We start from the raw sequence: 21097 nt of genomic DNA, 5'->3' as shown, positions 1-21097 counted from the left end.
TTCCACACTCTGATGGGAGTGTGGAAAATTTCAGCCAAAACAGAGAAGACTTGCAAAAGTGAGAGGCTAGTGAAAACAGGAGTTTATAACACAAGTCTATGTATATTCTTATCTATCATATTCTCTGAATGACATAATTACCATCAGGGGTGGCTCTATGTTTTTTGCCACCCCAAGCATGGCAGTCAGGCGGCCTTCGGCGGCACGCCTGCAGGCGGTCCGCGGTCTCGCGTATTCAGCGGCGTTTCTGGGGGTGATCTGCCAGTGCCACGGCTTCGGGGTACCCGCCACCGAATTGCCGCCGAAACCGCAGGACCGGCGGACCTCCCGCAGGCATGCCGCTGAAGGCTCCCTGACTGCCACCCACACGGTGACTGGCAGGCCGCTCCCCATGGCTTGCCGCCCCAGGCACGCGCTTGCTGCGCTGGTGCCTGGAGCCGCCTCTGATTACCATTCACAATGCTACATTATTTAAAATGTAAATTACATGTATTTGTAAATATTCTCCTCCTCCCCTCCTCTTAGCTGCCTCATGGGACAGGGCACTTACCCTGCCTCTGAGAGATGCTGAAGTTTAGCCAGGTGAGAATGCCCCTTGTCTTGCAAACACTGTGAAGCATGTGTATATTTGTGTTTGCAGGATCGGGGTTTAAGTTTGTGAGCAGAATATTTTTCTTGCTTCCAGATCTTGTTACAAATGGCTTATGTGATTCCACTAAGATGAAACCATCTTGAATAATCCTTTATATTTCTATTTTCTCTTTCAGAGGCTGCCTGAGAAGCTATTTAGGGCATCTTTTTTTATAATGTTTTTAACTGATCTTGTGTTGCTTTTTTAATTTATACTTACATCTACTTAGCTTGTCATTTTTTTTTATATTACGTATTTTTATTTCCAAATTTGTAAAAAAAAATATTTTATTTATATTTATGCAAGAAAAAGGAAGTCATCGTAATTGTGGTTTGACGTCTTTGGCAACAAATTTTATTCGCTACTCAGTGGCCACTGTTTTGGTTAAGACACCATTTCATTAATCATATCTGTAAACCCAATAGGGTGCTGAAGGTAACTTCCTGGGAGAGGACCTTTATGGTCCAAATTTTCAGAAAGGGAGGTTGGAGGTAGGAAAATACACAGCTGTCCTTGAAGTCAATGGAAATCTGTCCGTTGTAAATGGTTATTTGGCCAAGCTAACTGGTGATTTGCATATGCAAATACCTGATTTGCAGAGGTAGCTGTATTCATTGCATGCACAAATGTAGGCATGTAATTGAGCATACTATCCTGCAAGTGGATCTACCTACTTTTCTGAAAATGTTACCCTAGAAATCTAACTTACGAGTGTAGGGGAGAAAAGTAATTTCTTTCTTCTGTGAAATCTGTCTATGCAACTGTACTGAATTAGAAGATTTGTCCAACAGGAAAGTCAGGAATGGTTTCCGGAGGTACCGATACATTACTGGTTTGCTCTAAAAGTAAAGCAAAATAATGGAACATTGTAATCTATGTGTCTGCCACTCCTGATCTAAGCCATATCTCTGTATCTGGTATGCATCCTAAAGACTGCACCTATAGTTGCTTGGTAGAGGACTGGCTGCCTTTCTCCTGGTGTCACGCTGCAGTAAAAGGACATTGGGAAGAAGTTCAGAGATTGGAACTAACACAGGTAGCCAGATTCCTTTGCTCCCTGTTCCCATACCTTCTTGGGATATGAAACTCTATTGAAAACCTTTCCCCTGCATACATTGCTTTGGAGTTGCCCAGCTTCTTCTCCGCCGCCCTCCCTTCCCTCTCACATGGATGTGTTCTCATCGGTTGGATTCCTCAATTTGGATGTTTGGAAATCTGTTCTTTTGGGGGTTTTCTCTTACAGAGAAGCTTTTCTGCATTCAGAGCCCAGTTTTGAACTCATTCTCAGACACAGTGAAACACATCAGGGACTCTGCTATTTTGGATTTCGTATGGAAATACATGAATGATCGTCTCTAAGTCTTTGCTTTCCTTCCACTAGTGCTGTTCTTTGTCAAACTCTCTCATAGTTTAGGGAGATTATTCAAGCACCATTTATTTCTGTCTTGTTTGACATTAATTTTCTTTTATTTCTTTTTTATTTTTAAGATGTGAAGTCTCCAGGGTTAATATTTCAAATCTTAGCATCAAAGTGCTGTGCATACAGGTCTAGTACACATCTGAAGGTTAGTCTTAGTTTTTGTGTGGCTTTGACTTGAACACTTTTCCATTTCTCTTTCTGTTAATATTGGTATTTGGGAAATGTGCGCTGCCTGTATTCTTTCTGCCTTTTGCCCCTGTCTCTTAATTCAATAAAAAAATGTTTTCCTCAAAACTATGTTATTTACGGTTTATTGTACTGAAACAAAGTCTTTGTAGGTGTGCATTGGATATATCTGGCATACATAGGAGATCTTCTGATGTGGAGTTTGAGAGGGTGGAGCTATACCAGTGAAGGGGTAAATTAATCCCTGCAATAACTACACCATATTGCTTACATTGAGAAGATTTTTTTTTCAAAAGCATCTATTTCCTAAAACATTGCACACCATGGGTTAGATTCAGAGTTGGTATAAGCAGATGCAAATCAATGGCGTTTCACCCATTTACACCAGGTCTAATTTGGCCTCATGTGTATATCATATGTTATTCCACCTCAGTGACTACAATACATCCTTTGTCCTGCTCATGAGGGTATATATGCCTTTTAGGGATCTTAGGAGGAAACTTTTAGGGGTAGTATTACACCACAGCCTCCCTCAGAAGAGAAGAAGGATGGTCCAGTGGTTAGGGTTGTAGCCTGCAAATTGGAGGACCTGGCTTCAATTTTGGCTCTGCTGCAGGCTTCTTGTGTGACCATGGGCAAGTCACTCTGTGACTTAAGTTCCCCATCTGTAAAATGGGGACAATAGTAGTTCTCTAGCTCACAGGGATGTTGTGAGGAAAAAAACATTAAAGATTGTGAGGTGATCAGATGCTACAGTAATGGCAGCCATGTAAATACCTAAGATACACAGATGGGTAACAGAGGACACCAACAGGGTATTAACCAGACTCAGCTGCTTTAAATTAGAAGCAGAGAACTCTCTTATTACTGTGGGATGAAGAAAGACAGCTGTGTATATCCCATCCTCTGCTCAAGAAGAGCAGGTGAGTTCTGTTCCTCTATTTAAAGGAGTGCTACGCAGCAGGAGAGGAGCTATAGAGGAAGATACAAGAGAGGTTTCCTAGGATGGATGGCTCTTAAAAGCTTGGGTGAGTATAATATTTTTCTTCTGTGAACCCTGTGTTGCTTTTTGAATTGAATATACTCTTATGTGGTACTGGGAAAAGGATGGCTCACCTGTTTCAAACCCTTTGAGCCATTCTCCTAAGCTGGTGTAAACTAACATTGCTCCTTTGACATTATGGGGGTTCAGTTATTTGACACTGAGGATCTGGCCATTTATTGTTTAGCTGAAATGTGTTGCCATAAAACCCAGCCTCCCACAGGGGTTTTTCTCTGTCTGAAATGAAATGAATGATGTGACCTGAGGTATTATTGATCAGACACAAGCCTTTAGACCTTCACAGTCTGAAAAACAAAGAGCGCCTCCAATAACGTTAACTTTCCTTTCCATGACAAACCGCTCCTGTGACTTGCAGCACTGCTCTTTCTTGTGCGTAGGGTCAGAAGTCCTGATCCTGTAGTGTGCTTAATTTTATGCATGTGCATAATCCCAGCTGATGTGAATGAGACTATTATTTACATACTCAGATGTCTGCAGGTAGAGGCCTTAATTAGCATTTTTAAAATGTGATCAAGTAGTCTTTGATCTTGGGGTGCATTTACAAAACTTCACAGGGCTGTACATTTTAATAAACTTTAAAAAAAACTCTCAGAGGAAGGCTATGAAACACTCCTATGTCTCTTCTGCTTTATGGAGATTCAGTTTCTCTTGTCAACTGTATTAGGAGCTGCTCACTCAGGAGAAACTCAAGGCCACTATTACTGCTGCAATATTCCTTTGGGGCCTGATGCAAAGCGTATGGAAGTCAATTGGAATTTTTCCATTGACATCAATGGGTTTTGGTTCAGGCTCTTGCTGCCACACGAGTCCATTAAACCAGGATATTAATGAACCATTCTCAAAATTAGAGATGCTTTTCATCCTTGCCCACTTCAGACTTTTGATCACGTCAATGACTGTTTATAGTACTTTAACTCTGTCAATAAAAAGAAAACTCTTGTTGGGGTTCCCCTGTGAACTTTTCCACTCAGTTCCTCCAGAACTCAGTCTTGTCATTCAGCTTTCTTTATTTGGCATACAGCAAGACTAGGCTGAGTTGATCAGCCCTCACGCATAGGGGGTGGGTATGGGGCGTATTGCACATTCAAAGTTACACAGCAAAACTCTTCCGTTATATACACTTACACATTCTGTTGCATTTACTATACATTGCATCACCTGTTTGGGGATTGGCTTGGTCACTTTGTAATAGGAACCAATCCCTGTACAGCATGCACTGTCCATGCACAATTTACTCATTACCTCATCTTACATTGCAGGCTCATTTTATTCATTTTTATCTTGTCCTTTGTAAATTATTCCTAGGGTGTCCCTCCCCCTCTTATTTTAGCTAGTGTGGACATTCTGTTTCCAGCCTGCTGATCTATTTGCCTCCCTAATCCTGTCTCCCCAAAAAATGAGGCCTCACCCATGTCCAATTACTCATGTCAAGCCAGGCCTACAATTCTGAATCTACTGAGACCTTCTATTCAGTAGGATATTTATCGCTATGGAAAGCCAGCGGGATGCTTGTTAGCTTTGCATCTGCTCTGGGACTGAGGGAGCTGAAATTCTAAGTTCCCTAGCCAGCAGCTGTAGCATAGTCACTAGTCTCTCTAGGCAAAGCAGCCACTAGAGGGAGACATAGTCCCACCCTGTAGTAATGGGGACTACACCTATAGTGTGTGACTGAATTATCCAGTAATACTGTACCTATCTTAATCTAGTAGTATATATTTTAATATATAAATTAATTGCTTAGGTATTCATCAAATTAACTGGTGGTTTATTGAAATGGAAGTGACTGAGTCCAATTATCAGAGGTGAACAGTTCCTCCTTTGAGTTTCAGAGTGGCATTTTGGCACCCAATTAACTGCTTTTGTACCTAATTATTGACCAACAGGTAGAGTTGAAAACTCTCAAGTTTTCTTATTTTGCTTTTGAAGAATGGTTTGCAGGTAATTTCTTAAGGAAGATAGTGGGACAGATTTTTATTCTGCCAACATATTGGTAAATCTAGGGTAATTCTGTTGATTCCAATGGAGTCACTCAGAATTTATACAGGTTAAATGAGAGCTGGATTTAGTCCATTGCATATATAAGGTAGGCTGCTTTCTTCTCTCTGTGGTCCAACATGACCTCCCAGGCTGTAGCTCTAAGACACATGAAGGAAATGGGAATTCTGTCCTGTGAGAAGCAAGGCATAGATCTTTCCAATTCCTCTTCATATTTGCAGTCACAAGGCCACAAGGACCATGTAAACTCACAAAAAATATCCCAAATAGCCAATCCAAATATAGCTTTTGTCTGAGGCCATACTCTCAGTGACATTGTGTATAAATTAAGGTTATGACATTCAAATGGATGACTAATTTTGACCCATTCTCAGTCTTTGCTCTCTCCATTCCGGTCTCTGTAGAGTCCCATATGCTCCAACAACTCTTTTGGTTGGACTTCTGCTTCCATCTGTAAACTGTATGCAGTGGTGGATTACCATATGGGCTGATGGGGCGGGGGGCGGGGCATGCCCAGGGGCCCTGCAGGAGCAGCCAGAACTCTAGCCCCACTCTCTGCTCCTCCTCTTCCCCCGAGGCGCAGCCAGAAGCCTGTGGAAGGGTGGTGAGCAATTCCCCCTGACCCCAGGCAGATCTGGCTGAGTGCTTCTAGCCCAAGCCCCACACTGAGCTGACCCAAGCATGTTCCCCTCCCCTCTGCCTGGTGTGGCACTGGACTGAGCCCCCACCCCCTATGCAGTGCTGGATTGAGGACTGCTGGGCCGAGCCCCCCCCCCCCAACCCTGCATGGCGCTGGAGCGAGCCCCCCGCCCCCGCCTCCAGAGCTGGAGCGTGCCCCTCTCTCTCTCTCTCTCTCTCTCTCTCTCTCTCCCCCCCCTTTCCCCTACACAGTGTGGAGCTGCTCTCAGCCCTTCTCCCTTTTCCCCTCTGCACCCTCCTGCATGGCATGGAGCTCCTCTGAGCCCCTTCTCCCTTTCCCCCTCCCCCCCCAGGTGGAGCTGGCCTGAGCCTCTCCCCTCACCCCCCCCCTGAGCTCCACTGCTCGCCCCCCCGCTCACCCCCCCCCCGCTCCTTTTTGGCAAAACTGAGCCCAATTTTGTCCAAAAAAAGTCAAGATGTCTGGGCCAAAATGGGAAGTATGGCCACCCTAGGCCAGGCATCCCCAAACTTTGTCAGTGGTGCCTCCCCGCCCCCATTACCCAGTCTGCGCCCCCTTTGGGATAGGGTTGCCAGCTTTCTGATTGCAGAAAATTGAACATGCTTACCCTGAGGCCCCGCCCCTTCCATAAGGCCACAGCCCTGCTCACTCCATCCTCCCTTCCTCTGTCGCTTGCTCCCCCCCACCCTCATTCACTCATTTTCACCAGGCTGGGGCAGGTGGTTGGAGTGGGGGGGGGGTGGGCTCTGGCTGGAGAGTGCAGGCTCTGGGGTGGGGCTGGGAGGGCTTGGGGGTGTAGGAGAGGGCTCCATGCTGCAGGGTGGGGCTGAGGGGCTTGGGGTGTGCATAGGCTGGGTTAGGGGGTTGGGGTATGGGAGAGGGTGATGGCTCTGGCTGGGGGTGTGGGCTCTGGGGTGGGCTGGGAAGGAGGGGGCTGGGGTGTGGGGTCAAGGGGGTTTGAGTGTGGGAGGGGGCTCCAGGATGGGGCAGAGGGTTGGGGTGCAGGGTGGTAAGGGCTAGGTGTGTGGGTTCTGGATTGGGGCCAGGGATGAGGGGTTTGGGGTGAAGGAGGGGGCTCAGGGCTAGGGCAGGGAATTGGGGTGCAAGAGGGAGTGTGGGATGTGGGCTCTGGGAGGGAGTTTGGTGTGGGAGAGGGCGCTGGGCTGGGAGGTACAAGAGGGGGTGCAGGCTTCAGGAGGGAGTTTAGGTGCAGGAAGGGGTTCAGGACTGGGGCAAGGTGTTGGGGTGTGTGTGAGGGGATGAGGGCTTCAGCTGGGGGTGCAGGCTCTGGAGTGGGGCCAGGGATGAGGGGTTTGGGGTGTGGGCTCCAGGCAGAGCTTACCTCAGATGGCTCCCAGGAAGTGGTTGGTATGCCCCTCTGGCTTCTAGGTGGACGGGCAGCCAGAGGCTTTGCCTGCTGCCCCCGTCCACAGGTGCCACCCCCACAGCTCCCATTGGCAGTGGAGCTGACTGGAGCCACCAGGGTCCCTTTTTGACCAGGCATTACAGTCAAAAACCGGACGCCTGGCAACCCTATCCCAGGAGCTGGGGCCAGGAGCAGGGCTGGGGCCCGCAGTTGGGGACTGTGAGTGAGGGTGCAGCTGGGAGCAGAGCCACAGCTGGGGGTGGGGGCAGGGCTGGGGTGGGGCCAGGGCTGGGGCTAGGGGTGTGCCCTGCTCTGCCCCCCCTGAACATTCCTCCATGCCCCCCTAGGAGGGTGTGCCCCACAGTTTGGGGACCACTGCCCTAGGCTGTGGTAAGAGCTGCCCGGGCAGCTGTCGGGAGACCCGGCCCTGCACCTGCCTTGGGCAGGGGACGGGGGTGCCTGAGAGCAGCCCCCAGTCCTGCCCCCCAGGGTGCACCGCACAGGGCAGATGGCGGGTCCAGGGCTCCCCACAGTGATCCAGGCTCTCTGGGCAGCTCTTGCCAGGACCTGGCTTCTGGCGCGGTCAGGGGGCAGGGCCTGGGGAGGGGGTAAGGGGAGGAGCAGGGACATGGCTTCATGGTGGGGATGAGGGATGTGGGGGGCCCAAATCTTTTTGCCCAGGGCTCCAACATACTTAATCTGCCTCTGCCTGTATGGCCACTGCTTGACTCCCATTGAGTTTTGGACATGGAGTATATACTCCTCTAGCAATGTTCAATAAGTAGTATGATCCATCCACATAAACAAGTAGTTGTGTAGGCTGTGTAGTTTAATTAGAATTACCATTAAATGAAGACTTCTTTAGTTTGGATTAACTCATTTCTACATTGTCATTTTTCCTTTCTAACTGATCATTAATTATTAGAGGGTGGGAAGCCATTCTGGTTAACCCCATGAGCTGGTTAACAAACTGCTATTAGGCACTGCTACTCTCACTTCTCTTGATTCCTTTTATATGTTTTTTATTCTGATGCATGCTCTGAGCACAGCTGCCAGCTCATGTACTCTTCAGCAATCCAAAGAGAACATTTTTCTTCATAATTAATTTACTACTGTAACTTTTGTAGAATCCTGACAAATGCATGCAACTGCATAATATTATTCTATTAAAACCAAGGACTTTCTACCCCTTATAGATGTAATAAAGAAATCAAAGCACATGCTGGATATAAATCCAAAACTAGAGCTGAATCCAACATACTTTGATTCCAGCATACTTCAGAGGACAACAAGAAAAGCATCTACTTCTGAGCAGCTGCAAACTGAGAATCATAGAATCACAGAATATCAGGGCTGGAAGGGACCTCAGAAGGTCATCTAGTCCAACCCCCTGCTCAAAGCAGGACCAAGCCTCAACTAAATCATCCCAGCCAGGGCTTTGTCAAGCCTGACCTTAAAAACCTCTAAGGAAGGAGATTCCACCACCTCTCTAGGTAACCCATTCCAGAGCTTCACCTCCAAGTGAAATTTTTTCCTAATATCCAACCTAAACCTCTTCCACTGCAACTTGAGACCATTACTCCTTGTTCTGTCATCTACCACTGAGAACCGTCTAGATCGATCCTCTTTGGAACCCCCTTTCAGGTAGTTGAAAGCGGCTCTCAAATCCACCCTCGCTCTTCTCTTCTGCAGACTAAACAATCCCAGTGCCCTCAGCCTCTCCTCATAAATCATGTGCTCCAGACCCCTAATCATTTTTGTTGCCCTCCGCTGGACTCTTTCCAATTTTTCCACATCCTTCTTGTAGTGTGGGGCCCAAAACTGGACACAGTACTCCAGATGAGGCCTCACCAATGTCGAATAGAGGGGAATGATCATGTCCCTCAATCTGCTGGCAATGCCCCTACTTATACAGCCCAAAATGCCGTTAGCCTTCTTGGCAATAAGGGCACACTGTTGACTCATACCCAGCTTCTCATCCACAGTAACCCCTAGGTCCTTTGCAGAACTGCTGCCTAGCCATTCGGTCCCTAGTCTGTAGCAGTGCATGGGATTCTTCCGTCCTAAGTGCAGGACTCCTCACTTGTCCTTGTTGAACCTCATCAGATTTCTTTTGGCCCAATCCTCTAATTTGTCTAGGTCCCTCTGTATCCTATCCCTACCCTCCAGCGTATCTACCACTCCTCCCAGTTTAGTTCATCTGCATCTGAGTGGTGTAGGGTCTGTAGACTGCAGTAATAGAAGCAGTGAACATAGGAGGATTGACATTTCTGTGTTGGGATTGAAATTATGGGGGTACTGCAAGCCAGGATCAAACAGCATCATTCATAGGGCTGGGTAGGAAATGGGTTTTCTTATCCCTGGAGAATTTGTGAGATTTCAAAAATCTTCCCCCTCCCAAATTGGGATGAAAAATTGAAATCTTAGATTTTCATGAATGAAAATTTCCCCCTCCCCTGAAAACAACAACCAGATTGGTTCTATTTTTCATTTTGATATCTTCTACTTTTTTACTATACTTAATTTTGAAAGCAAAAAATCAGATTTTTGAGTCAAACTGAAGTTTTTGTTTTGAAAATGTCAGAATGAGACTTCATTTGCAAATTTGACACCATCAGATCAGGATTGAACAAAGACTGTGAATGGCTATCCAACTACAGAAGCAGTTTCTCCTCCCTTGGTGTTCACACCTCAACTGCTAGCAGAGCACCTCACCCTCCCTGATTGAACTAACCTCGTTATCTCCATACTGATTTATACCTGCCTCTGGAAATTTCCATTACCTGCATCTGAAGAAGTGAGGTTCTTACCCAAGAAAGCTTATGCTCCCAATACTTCTGTTAGTCTTAAAGGTGCCACAGGACCCTCTGTTGCTTTTTATAGAATGAGACTAGTTAACTTTTTTTTGGGGGGGGGGGGGGGGGGAGATAACAGGACACTTATTGAAACCAACCCTTTCCTGTGATCAGTTTTGGTTTTGACATATTCTCATTTCCAGATGAGAAGACTTTCAGTAAATTCCCAACTGACTGTAATCAGTTGTGTTGTGCGTGGGCTCAAAGGCTGGAAAATCAGGGGGTGAAGCAGGCCGGGAATGGGGTGTATTGCCTGAGCTGTGTAGCATCCTAGAGTCTGAATAGCAGGGGATGCTGTAGGTCAGAAATAATGCACACTGGCAGAGCTGTGTGTGGTGCCAGGGCTTGAATATCAGGGGATGTTGCAATTTGGGATTATAATCCACAGGCCTATGTATGTTTGTGTCAAGGGAATTTGCACAGCTCATGCCCCCAATGTGCCTGGCTAAAATCACTGCCAACTCCATCTATTGAACACTAATTTTTTTAAGAAGGCAAGATGAGGAAAATGAACATTAATTTCCAACAGATGGGACTAGAGTAGGGCAGCTGCAGGTATTCAGTACATTACACACAGCATGCAAGTGTGTGTGGAAGCCTTTCCAAACGGTGCAGAGGCCTCTCTGTTTCCCTGACAATTGAATCAGGTAACTGTATTTTTCCACTGTCACGCCACAAATCCTGTTACTCTCTTCTGCCCATTTGAAAAAATGGGTGGACTCAGGGGACTGCTAATAGACTCTGGGTGTTGGGCAGCAATCAAACAGCATGGTGTTGTCCATGTGAGACTGGTAAACACATTCCTGTAAGATCATCATTTGTTTTACATTCTGGGTTGAAAGCCTGTGTAAACAAGATTACAGAACAGGCACGTAGAAAACAAAACGATAGCAAAGACAGGAGTAAATAAGATTACTAGGCCAAATGGTGCCGCTAAGCACATTATCCACACTGCAGGGGATGTACAGCTGGGGCAGGCCTGGAGGAACTCTGCCTATGCAGGCAGAATACACTGGGGTGTAGAGAGCTCAGGAGAAGAACACTCATTGGGGTTCATTAGTGTTGCCAGTTCTCTCAGATCTATTGTAAGTCTCACGATAGCTGGTGTGTGGGTTTTGTTTTGTTAAAGCCCCAGCAGCTCCTGAAATCCTGTGACTGAGAGAATCTCAGCTTTCAGATAACAAGGAAAAGAGCTCTCAAAGCTGTAGAAAAGCTTGAAAACCTAAATCCTAATGGCTCAAAACCTGAGGTCAAATAAAGAGAACCCCAAATTATTATTATTTTTAAATATCATGACATTTAAGCCAACTTCCTGTGTGTGTGGATGGAGGCAGGGAGGCAGACTGGCTCATGAAGGTTTGTGTGTGGGTTTTTTTGTTTGTTTTTTTTAATGCTTGATGTTGCCAATACTGTTTGTGTGGGCCCGGTTCTGCCACCCTTACTCAGACCAAGTAGTCCCACTGAAATCAACAAGGTTATTTGCAGAATAAGGGACTACTCGCTATGAGTAAGGGTGGCAGAATTAGGCTATATAAGCTGTAGTGAGTGCCACACCCTCCTGGTTGCTAGCAGAAGGCAGAGCCCTGCACCCACTCCCAACCCAGCTGGATAGACTCTCTTTACAGCACTGGCACAGTCACAGCAGTCTATCTCCTTTCTCTGGGTGTTCATGGATAGCTAGCAGCAGCAAGTCCTCCTTGGCCCTGTGTGGAGGCAAAAAGGTGGAGGAAGCTGCACTCCTCAAGCACTGTGCAAAAAGAATCCATGTTTGGCTCAGATGGGGAAAGGGTGATAGGCTTTAATGTTACCCTCCTATTCCTGAAAAGAGACGGCCCAATTCTGCAACCCTCACTTGGCCTGAGTAGCACTCACTTGTGACTGACTAGTGCTCTTAAAGTCACTCGGCATACTCCCTCCCAGTTTTGTGTGGCCAGCCAGCTCTGCTGGTCCACACATGGAAGCGGAGGAGACAGCCATGGCCCACCTCTCTTCAGTCTTTTCAGTGAGTTGCTTCTGAGGATGAGCAACTTGATAGTGCCTCACTCACTAATAGTCACTATTCATGTGGCCTCTAATTTAATGCTTACTAGGTCCAGATAGAAGGCTGGCTTAGGTACGGCACAGAAGGTGTTAACTATGAATGGGTTTTGAAGTTAGTGACCCATGTGAGTGCTTTTTACATTAGAAGTGGTATATTCTGGACCTAAATCTGACAAAGCTTGCAATGGGAAAGTAAATCCAGTGTGCAGGGATCCTCCTGTGGGGTAAAAGTTGGTATAGTGGCTTTTCTAGCATACATGCCCCATGCCACTGCCAAGGGAAAAGAGGCACTGTCAGGACTTCCCTAAGCTCAGCTGAGCTTATAGGGACTGTTTGGGGCTGTTTGTAGCCAGTGTAACTCAGAGCTGCCTTTTAATGTGTAAATAGATTTGGGTTTTTAAAACTAAAAAAAAAAAAGTGAATTTCCCAGTGCAATCGCTTTCTTCTGCACTGAAATCTGTCCTAACCATTTCCATGCAGAGATAGAATGCTTTGAAGTGTGGTACCTACCTTGAGTATGCATGATCTTTCTTTATCTCCCTCCATTAAAAACAGTGCGTGCTCCAGCAGCTAGTAAAACATGAATCACTACTTCCCATGTTGCTTTTTAAAGGACCGCTGGGTCACTGTTTTGTGCTTTGTCATTTCTAGAATAGCTCTCCAGCCTGAGAAGTGGTTTCAGAAATTTTCCTGTTCCATGAAACATCAGGCTTAATTCTGCTTTTAGTCTCACTGGTTTAACTGAGGCCTGGTCTACACTACGTGTTTAGGTCGACTTTAGCAGCGTTAAGTCGAATTAAGCCTGGACACGTTCACACGACGAAGCCCTTTCTTTCGACTTAAAGGGCCCTTTAAACCGGTTTCTTTACTCCACCTCCGACGAGGGGATTAGCGATAAAATCGGCCTTAGGGGGTCGGAATTGGGGTAGTGTGGACGGAATTCGACGTTATTGGCCTCCGGGAGCTATCCCACAGTGCTTCATTGTGACCGCTCTGGACAGCACTCTCAACTCAGATGCACTGGCCAGGTAGACAGGAAAAGCCCTGCGAACGTTTGAATTTCATTTCCTGTTTGCTCAGCGTGGAGAGCACAGGTGACCACGCAGAGCTCATCAGCACAGGTAACCGTGATGGAGTCCCAGGATCGCAAAAGAGCTCCAGCATGGACAGAATGGGAGGTACGGGATCTGCTCGCCATATGGGGAGATGAATCAGTGCTAGCTGAACTCCGTAGCAGTAAACGAAATGGCAAAATATTAGAAAAGGTCTCCAAGGCCATGAAGGACAGAGGCCATAACAGGGACGCACAGCAGTGCCGCGTGAAAATTAAGGAGCTAAGGCAAGCCTACCACAAAGCCAGAGAAGCAAACGGAAGGTCCGGGGCAGAGCCGCAAACATGCCGCTTCTACGCGGAGCTGCATGCCATTCTAGGGGGTGCAGCCACCACTACCCCAACCGTGTGCTATGACTCCCTCACTGGAGAAACACACAGGGAAGCGGGTTCGGGGGTACGAGGAAGATGAGGATGGAGATAATGTAGATAGCTCACAGCAGCAAGGAAGCGGAGAAACCGGTTTCCCTAACAGCCAGGATATGTTTATCACCCTGGACCTGGAACCAGTAACCCCCGAACTCACCCAAGGCGTGCTCCCATCCCCTGAGGGCACACAGGGGACCTCTGGTGAGTGTACCTTTGTAAATATTACACATGGTTTAAAAGCAAGCGTGTTTAATGATTAATGATTAATTTGCCCTGGCAATCGTGGCCAGTACAGCTACTGGAAAAGTCTGTTAACGTGTATGGGGATGGAGCAGAAATCCTCCAGGGACATCTCCAGAAAACTCTCCTGGATGTACTCCCAAAGCCTTTGCAAAAGGTTTCTGGGGAGGGCTGCCTTATCCCGTCCGCCATGGTAGGACACTTTATCACGCCAGGCCAGTAGCACGTAGTCTGGAATCATTGCATAACAAAGCATGGCAGCGTATGGTCCCGGTGTTTGCTGGCATGCAGACAACATCCATTCCTTATCGCTCTTTGTTATCCTCAGGAGAGTGATATCATTCACGGTCACCTGGTTGAAATGGGGCGATTTTATTAAGGGGATATTCAGAGGTGCCCGTTCCTGCTCTGCTGAACAGAAATATTCCCCGCTGTTAGCCACGCAGTGGGGGGGAGGGGTGAAGTGAACATCCCAGAGAATTGGCTGTGGGGGGGAGGGGAGTTAGTTGGGTTTGTGCTGCATGTTAACCCTGAAACCGCAGCCCCTCCTTTTACATTGCAAACCCATTTTAAATGGCCAACCCAACGGGTGCTTGGTATGGGAAATGAGAGCGCTACTGTTTGAAACCATTCCCACATTTTAAGAAGGTTAAAAAAGCCAAAAGACTGTGTCTTACCATGGCTGCCTGCAAGCCGAAATCTGTGGCCTGGCACTGCGTGAGTGATCTCTCACACCAAACCGGCAGGCCCTCAATATAAGAGGAAAAATGCGACCTTGTAACGAAAGCACATGTGCTGTGTAATGTGAACAGCAAAATTTAACGTGAAAGAGTGTACCCATTGTTCTCTAAAATGTGTCTTATTTAACCACCTCTCCCTTCTCCTCCACCAGCTGCAAATGTTTGTCCTTCACAGAGGCTAGTGAAGATTAGAAAGAGAAAACGGAGGACGCGGGATGACATGTTCACAGAGCTCCAGATGTCCTCCCACGCTGACAGAGCACAGCAGAATGCGTGGAGGCAGTCAATTACTGATAACAGAAAAGCACAATATGAACGAGAGGAGAGGTGGCGTGCTGAATCGCGGGATGAACAGAGCAAGTTGCGGGCTGAAGATGATAGGTGGCGTCAGCTTGCAGACAGAAGGCAAGAGTCGATGCTCCGGCTGCTGGAGCATCAAACTGATATGCTCCAGCGTATGGTTGAGCTGCAGGAAAGGCAGCAGGAGCACAGACCGCCGCTACAGCCCCTGTGTAACCAACAGCCCTCCTCCCCAAGTTCCATAGCCTCCTCACCCAGACGCCCAAGAACACGGTGGGGGGGCCTCCGGCCACCCAGTCACTCCACCCCAGATGATTGCCCTAGCATCAGAAGGCTGGCCTTCAATAAGAGTTAAAGTTTTAAACTGCAGTGTGTCCTTTTCCTTCCCTCCTCCCCCACCCATCCCGGGCTACCTTTGCAATTATCCCCCTAGTTGTGTGATGAATTAATAAAGAATGCATGAATGTGAAGTAACAATGACTTTATTGCCTCTGCAAGCGGTGCTCGAAGGGGGGAGGGGAGGGTGGGGTGGTTGGCTTACAGGGAAGTAGAGTGAACCGGGGGGGGGAGGGGGCGGAGGGTTCATCAAGGAGAAACAAACAGAAGTTTCACACCGTAGCCTGGCCAGTCACAAAACTCGTTTTCAAAGCTTCTCTGATGCGCACCGCACCCTGCTGTGCTCCTCTAACCGCCCTGGTGTCTGGCTGCGCGTAATCAGCAGCCAGGCAATTTGCCTCAACCTCCCACCCCGCCATAAATGTCTCCCCCTTACTCTCTCAGATATTGTGGAGCGCACAGCAAGCAGCAATAACAATGGGGATATTCTTTTCGCTAAGGTCTGAGCGAGTCAGTAAGCTGCGCCAGCGTGCTTTTAAACGTCCAAATGCACATTCCACCACCATTCGGCACTTGCTCAGCCTGTAGTTGAACAGGTCCTGACTCCTGTCCAGGCTGCCTGTGTACGGCTTCATGAGCCATGGCATTAAGGGGTAGGCTGGGTCCCCAAGGATCACGATAGGCATTTCAACATCCCCAACGGTTATTTTCTGGTCCGGGAAGAAAGTCCCTTCCTCCAGCTTTCGAAACAGAGCAGAGTGCCTGAAGACGCGAGCATCATGTACCTTTCCCGGCCATCCCACGTTGATGTTGGTGAAACTTCCCCTGTGATCCACCAGGGCTTGCAGCAGCATTGAAAAGTACCCCTTGCGGTTTATGTACTCGGTGGCTTGGTGCTCCGGTGCCAAGATAGGGATATGGGTTCCGTCTATGGCCCCACCACAGTTTGGGAATCCCATTGCAGCAAAGCCATCCACTATGGCCTGCACGTTTCCCAGAGTCACTACCCTTGATATCACCAGGTCTTTCATTGCCCTGGCAACTTGGATCACAGCAGCCCCCACAGTAGATTTGCCCACTCCAAATTGATTCCCAACTGACCAGTAGCTGTCTGGCGTTGCAAGCTTCCACAGGGCTATCGCCACTCGCTTCTCAACTGTGAGGGCTGCTCTCATCCTGGTATTCTGGCGCTTCAGGGCAGGGGAAAGCAAGTCACAAAGTTCCATGAAAGTGCCCTTACGCATGCGAAAGTTTCGCAGCCACTGGGAATCGTCCCACACCTGCATCACGATGCGGTCCCACCAGTCTGTGCTTGTTTCCTGGGCCCAGAATCGGCGTTCCACGGCATGAACCTGCCCCAGGAACACTATGATTTCCACATTGCTGGGGCCTGTGCCTTGTGAGAGGTCCATGTCCATTTCCTCATCACTCTCGTTGCCGTGCTGCAATCGCCTCCTCGGCTGGTCCTGGTTTTGCTTTGGCATGTCCTGGCTCTGCATATACTCCAGGACAATGCGCGTGGTGTTCATAGTGCTCATAATTGCCGCGGTGATCTGAGCAGGCTCCATGATCCCAGTGCTAGCTATGGCGCCTGGTCTGAAAAAAGGCGCGAAACTAGTATCTGACGGACCAGGGGAAGGAGGGAGGGAGGGAGGGGTGAGTGACGACATGGCGTACAGGTACAGGGAATTAAAATCAACAAAGGTGGCTGTGCATCAGGGAGAAACACAAACAACTGTCACACAGAATGGCCCCCCCCAAAGATTGAACTCAAAACCCTGGGTTTAGCAGGCCGTTGATTTCACGGAGGGAGGGGGAAGCTAATGAATACAGAACAAATCTATTTTTTACATCTTAAGCTGGCAGCCGACGGTGCAGCATGACTGATAGCCACTGCAGTATGATGACGATGGATACCAGTCGTAATATACCATCTTCTACCAAAAGGCAAGGGGCTGCTGCTGTGTAGCAATGCAGCCCCACGTCTGTCAGCCCCACGTCTGCCAGCACCCAGATCGCCCTCGGCCTCTTCTGGGTGCTTAGCAGAAAATACTGGGCGCTTGGCAGAAAATAGCATACTACGACTGATAGCCATCATCGTCAAGACAGTTCAATAGGACTGAGCATGTCTGCCCAGGTGCCCATGATCGACAGCCACTGCAGTACAATGACGATGGATACCAATCGTAATATACCATCTTCTACCAAAAGGCAAGGGGCTGGTGCAATGCAGCCCTACGGCTGCCAGCCCCACAGCTACTAGTCATGCTGCACAGTCTACCGCCAAAAGGCAGTTAGCTGCTGCTGCTGTGTAGCAATGCAGTCCCACGTCTGCCGGCACCCGGATGACATATGGTGACGGTGAGCTGAGCTGAGCGGGCTCCATGCTTGCCGTGGTATGTTGTCTGCACAGGTAACCCAGGTAAAAAGGCGCGAATCTATTGTCTGCCGTTGCTCTGACAGAGGGGGAAGGACCTGACGACATGTACCCAGAACCCCCCGCGACACTGTTTTGCATCATTCGGGCATTGGGATCTCAACCCAGAATTCCAATGGGCGGCGGAGACTGCGGGAACTGTGGGATAGCTACCCATAGTGCAATGCTCCGGAAGTCGACGCTAGCCTCGGTACTGTGGACGTGGTCCGCCGACTAGAGCACTTAGAGCATTTTATGTGGGGACACACACAATCGGCTGTATACAACCGATTTCTATAAAACCGGCTTCTATTAATTCGACCTAATTTCGTACTGTAGACATACCCTGAGGAGTAATTCCAGTGAGGTAAATAGAAAACTAGCATAAGGGAGAGCAGAATCAGACTGACAGACTTTGTGGGCTGGAGGGGTAGCAGTTACAGGAGGGCTATCTATAGCAAAAAAACATTTACTAAATGTATCAAAGGCATCATTCCTCCTCTGCGAAGAGGTTATGGACCTGTAGGAAGGATATCTAGCAAATGGGATTATTTTAAACAAGAGAATACATTGGGAAAACAACATGTGAAAAGACCCTCCAGAGGAACTGGCCTCTGAGACCTAAAAGGATGGGAAATGGCTTTGAAACATGGCCAGATAAAGATGCTTGCTTTTGATACTGTGGTATAGTCTCAAACTACCATTGCAGCTGAAATGGAAACAGCTGCACATAAGAGGAAAGGGAGCTGAGTTAATTTCTGCAAACATATTCATTTGATATCTGTCCTGCCTAGGATGCTCACCTCTCCTTCTTGTGCTGAACAATCCTTGTTCCCTGAGGACTGCCAAACCTGGGCAAACAGCCCCAAAAAGCATCTGAGGAAAGACCCCCCCAATTCACTTCAGCCCCTCATTTTCTTTTTGAACATTCGTGTGACTCAAACTGTGTAGAAAGTGTAAATGTTGTGACAACTTGTGACTGTGGTCTCCCATTAGACTCTGCACTGGAAGGGTTTGTGTGACCAACTTGAAAGGTCTTTGAGGCTTTAGGAGTCCTCCAATCAGAATGGAGAGGAGACCATGTGACTGGTCATGTAACATGGATAGTGAATTACAACTAGTAGCTACTCTTAGCAGTAACAAATAGTGCATCACTCAGTCACTTTAGGCTGAAATATGTTTGTATAAATAACTCATCAAATGTTACAAGTCACAACAAATTGGTAAAAATCCAAATATAATAATTCACAGAAAATCAAGTTACATTTTTTGATTCAATTGTTGGCTGGAACAAATTCTCCTCGTCTGCTCATAGTTCCTTTAGAACTTTCTCTCCCTTCTCTACTATTCCAGCAGAGATTCAAATAATTTATACTATCAAAGCTTTTAATTCCAGATTAAAAACATTGCTGCATATCAGCTATAACAGCCCCCCACAGTGTCATGTTCTCCATCTCATACAGTGTACACCTGAGCCTTCTTGGCAATGCCTGACTGTGCAGGTAGAGAATTCCCAGGCTCCGCACCAGTCCTGTGGGAATTACTGTTGCTTAGTGTTTGCATGGTTTTCTCTGTACTTTTGCTACTATTTCATCAGCACAGTAAAAACTGCTTTGCTCCTTATTGAAATTTGCTAAGTAAATACAGAGTAACCAGCAAATACATTTAGATAGTGAGGACCAAATTTTCTGACACTGGCCTCCATTTCTTTAGCATCCAGAATGCAGGTGCAATCTGGCACCCACTGTTTAGTGCAGGAATTCTCAAGACCAAATTTTTGGTGGTCTCCGAGTGCGGCCACCAACTCTAGCCAACACAGATACACGTCCAAATCATTGTAATTTATTTAATTGCTAGCTAGTAAGTCTGTTGGGAAAAGTAACATTAGCAAACCTACAAGTATCTCTTTTCACCGCAGACTTACTCAGCCCTACCAAGCCTGGGGATAAATGACTTACTCAGCCCTACCAAGCCTGGGGATAAATTAAGCCCTGGATTGGGGGGGGGGGGGGTTGGAGGAGGCAGCAGGGGTCTGGAGCCCTGTGGCCAGAGCCCGGGGCCTGCTACCTTGCATCCAGAGCTGGAGCCCGAAGCCCCATGGCCAGAGCCTGCCACCCCACCACCCAAGGGCTGAAGCCCAAAGCCTGAGCCCTACTGCCCCTGGGAAGGTGGGAACTCACTGACTGCCATCTCCTACAGCATTGTGCCCCAGGTGTCTCCAGAGGGGAGAACACATCCCAACTCCTGCTGGCAGCCCCAGCAATCAACACCAAGGCTTTGCATCCAGGAGCAACAGGGAGTGGGAGGGGCTGCTACTTTGCCCCACCCGCAATCACATCCCAGGAGGCTGTGACCACAAGAAAAGCCCCTGGTGTCCACATGTGGCCATGGTGGCCACACTTGAGAAATGCTGGGTTAGGGTCACTTAGAAATCTACATAAAAGTGGAGGCCAGTGTCTGAAAATCAGGCCCTCAAAAACCGTGGGATAAGTCCTGCAGTTCATAGCTGGGCAAAACTTTTGCTGATTTCAATTAGGGTTTCATTGAATAAGTACTGCAGGATTTGACTCCTTGCTGGAGAAAGCAGCAGCAGTTAAGTGATTTCAACAGTCCTGCTTTCCTGTTTAAAAAAGTCTTTATTTGAACACACCAAAGAGCATTTCCAAATACCTTAATAGATGTAATTTGTTCCCCTTATCTCTGTTCCTCATATAATCTAATATCTGATAGCCTGTTGCATCAAATCCAAACAAATAAGAGACAATGGAAAAAGAGAAGGGGCACATAATGGTTAATGACATTTTAAAACTAGATGTAAAGCAGCCTAACCATAAATAAGTTGCACTTTTGCATACATATCTATGTTATAGCTTTCCAAATCTGTCTGAATTTCTGGTGTTTAACTGGTGAGATTGAATAACTTCTCACACTGAGCCCAATTTTACCTCTGTTTTACTGGGGCCAATCCTGAGTAACTCTAGTGAAGTCCAATTAGCTTCTAAGGATTTACACCAGTACAAATGAGAACACATCTGGTCTTCATGGAGATTCCCTTAAGTTCAGATTCCAAGCATAGGAACCAGCCTTGGTGCTGCTCCACCTGTAAAAGACAGAGCTCAGTCTCTAAAGTGTCTTCTTTTCCATTTGTTCAGTGGTCTGGTGATGACTCTCCTGGTTACAGTTCCAAACATGTATGGGGTAGGCACAAGTGCAGACCTCTTCAGGATCCTCTTTATTCTTCTTGTTTCCCACATGCTATTAGGAGTTAAAACCAACAGGTCTTCTCTGCAGTTATGAAGACAATGGGCTAAGAAGTTGGGATGGATGTGCATAGGGAAAGGAGGAAGGAATGCCCTTCTAGGCCATGGAGA

At 47.5% G+C, this 21097-nt stretch overlaps 1 protein-coding gene across 1 annotated transcript in view; it reads left to right on the top strand.

The window, feature by feature from the left end:
* Positions 1-178: 178 nt before the first annotated feature.
* Positions 179-21097, top strand: part of LOC135884432 (alpha-2-macroglobulin-like) — a 117785-nt gene continuing 96866 nt past the window's right edge. The window contains exon 1 of the mRNA XM_065411841.1: positions 179-370. Coding sequence (XP_065267913.1) covers positions 179-370 — 192 coding nt within the window. The remainder of the gene's footprint in view (positions 371-21097) is intronic.

This window comes from Emys orbicularis, chromosome 1 (genome assembly GCF_028017835.1).
Source record: "Emys orbicularis isolate rEmyOrb1 chromosome 1, rEmyOrb1.hap1, whole genome shotgun sequence".
Taxonomy (NCBI): domain Eukaryota; kingdom Metazoa; phylum Chordata; order Testudines; family Emydidae; genus Emys; species Emys orbicularis.
Note: the sequence above shows the minus strand (reverse complement) of the source record. Positions and strands in the feature narration are given on the sequence as shown.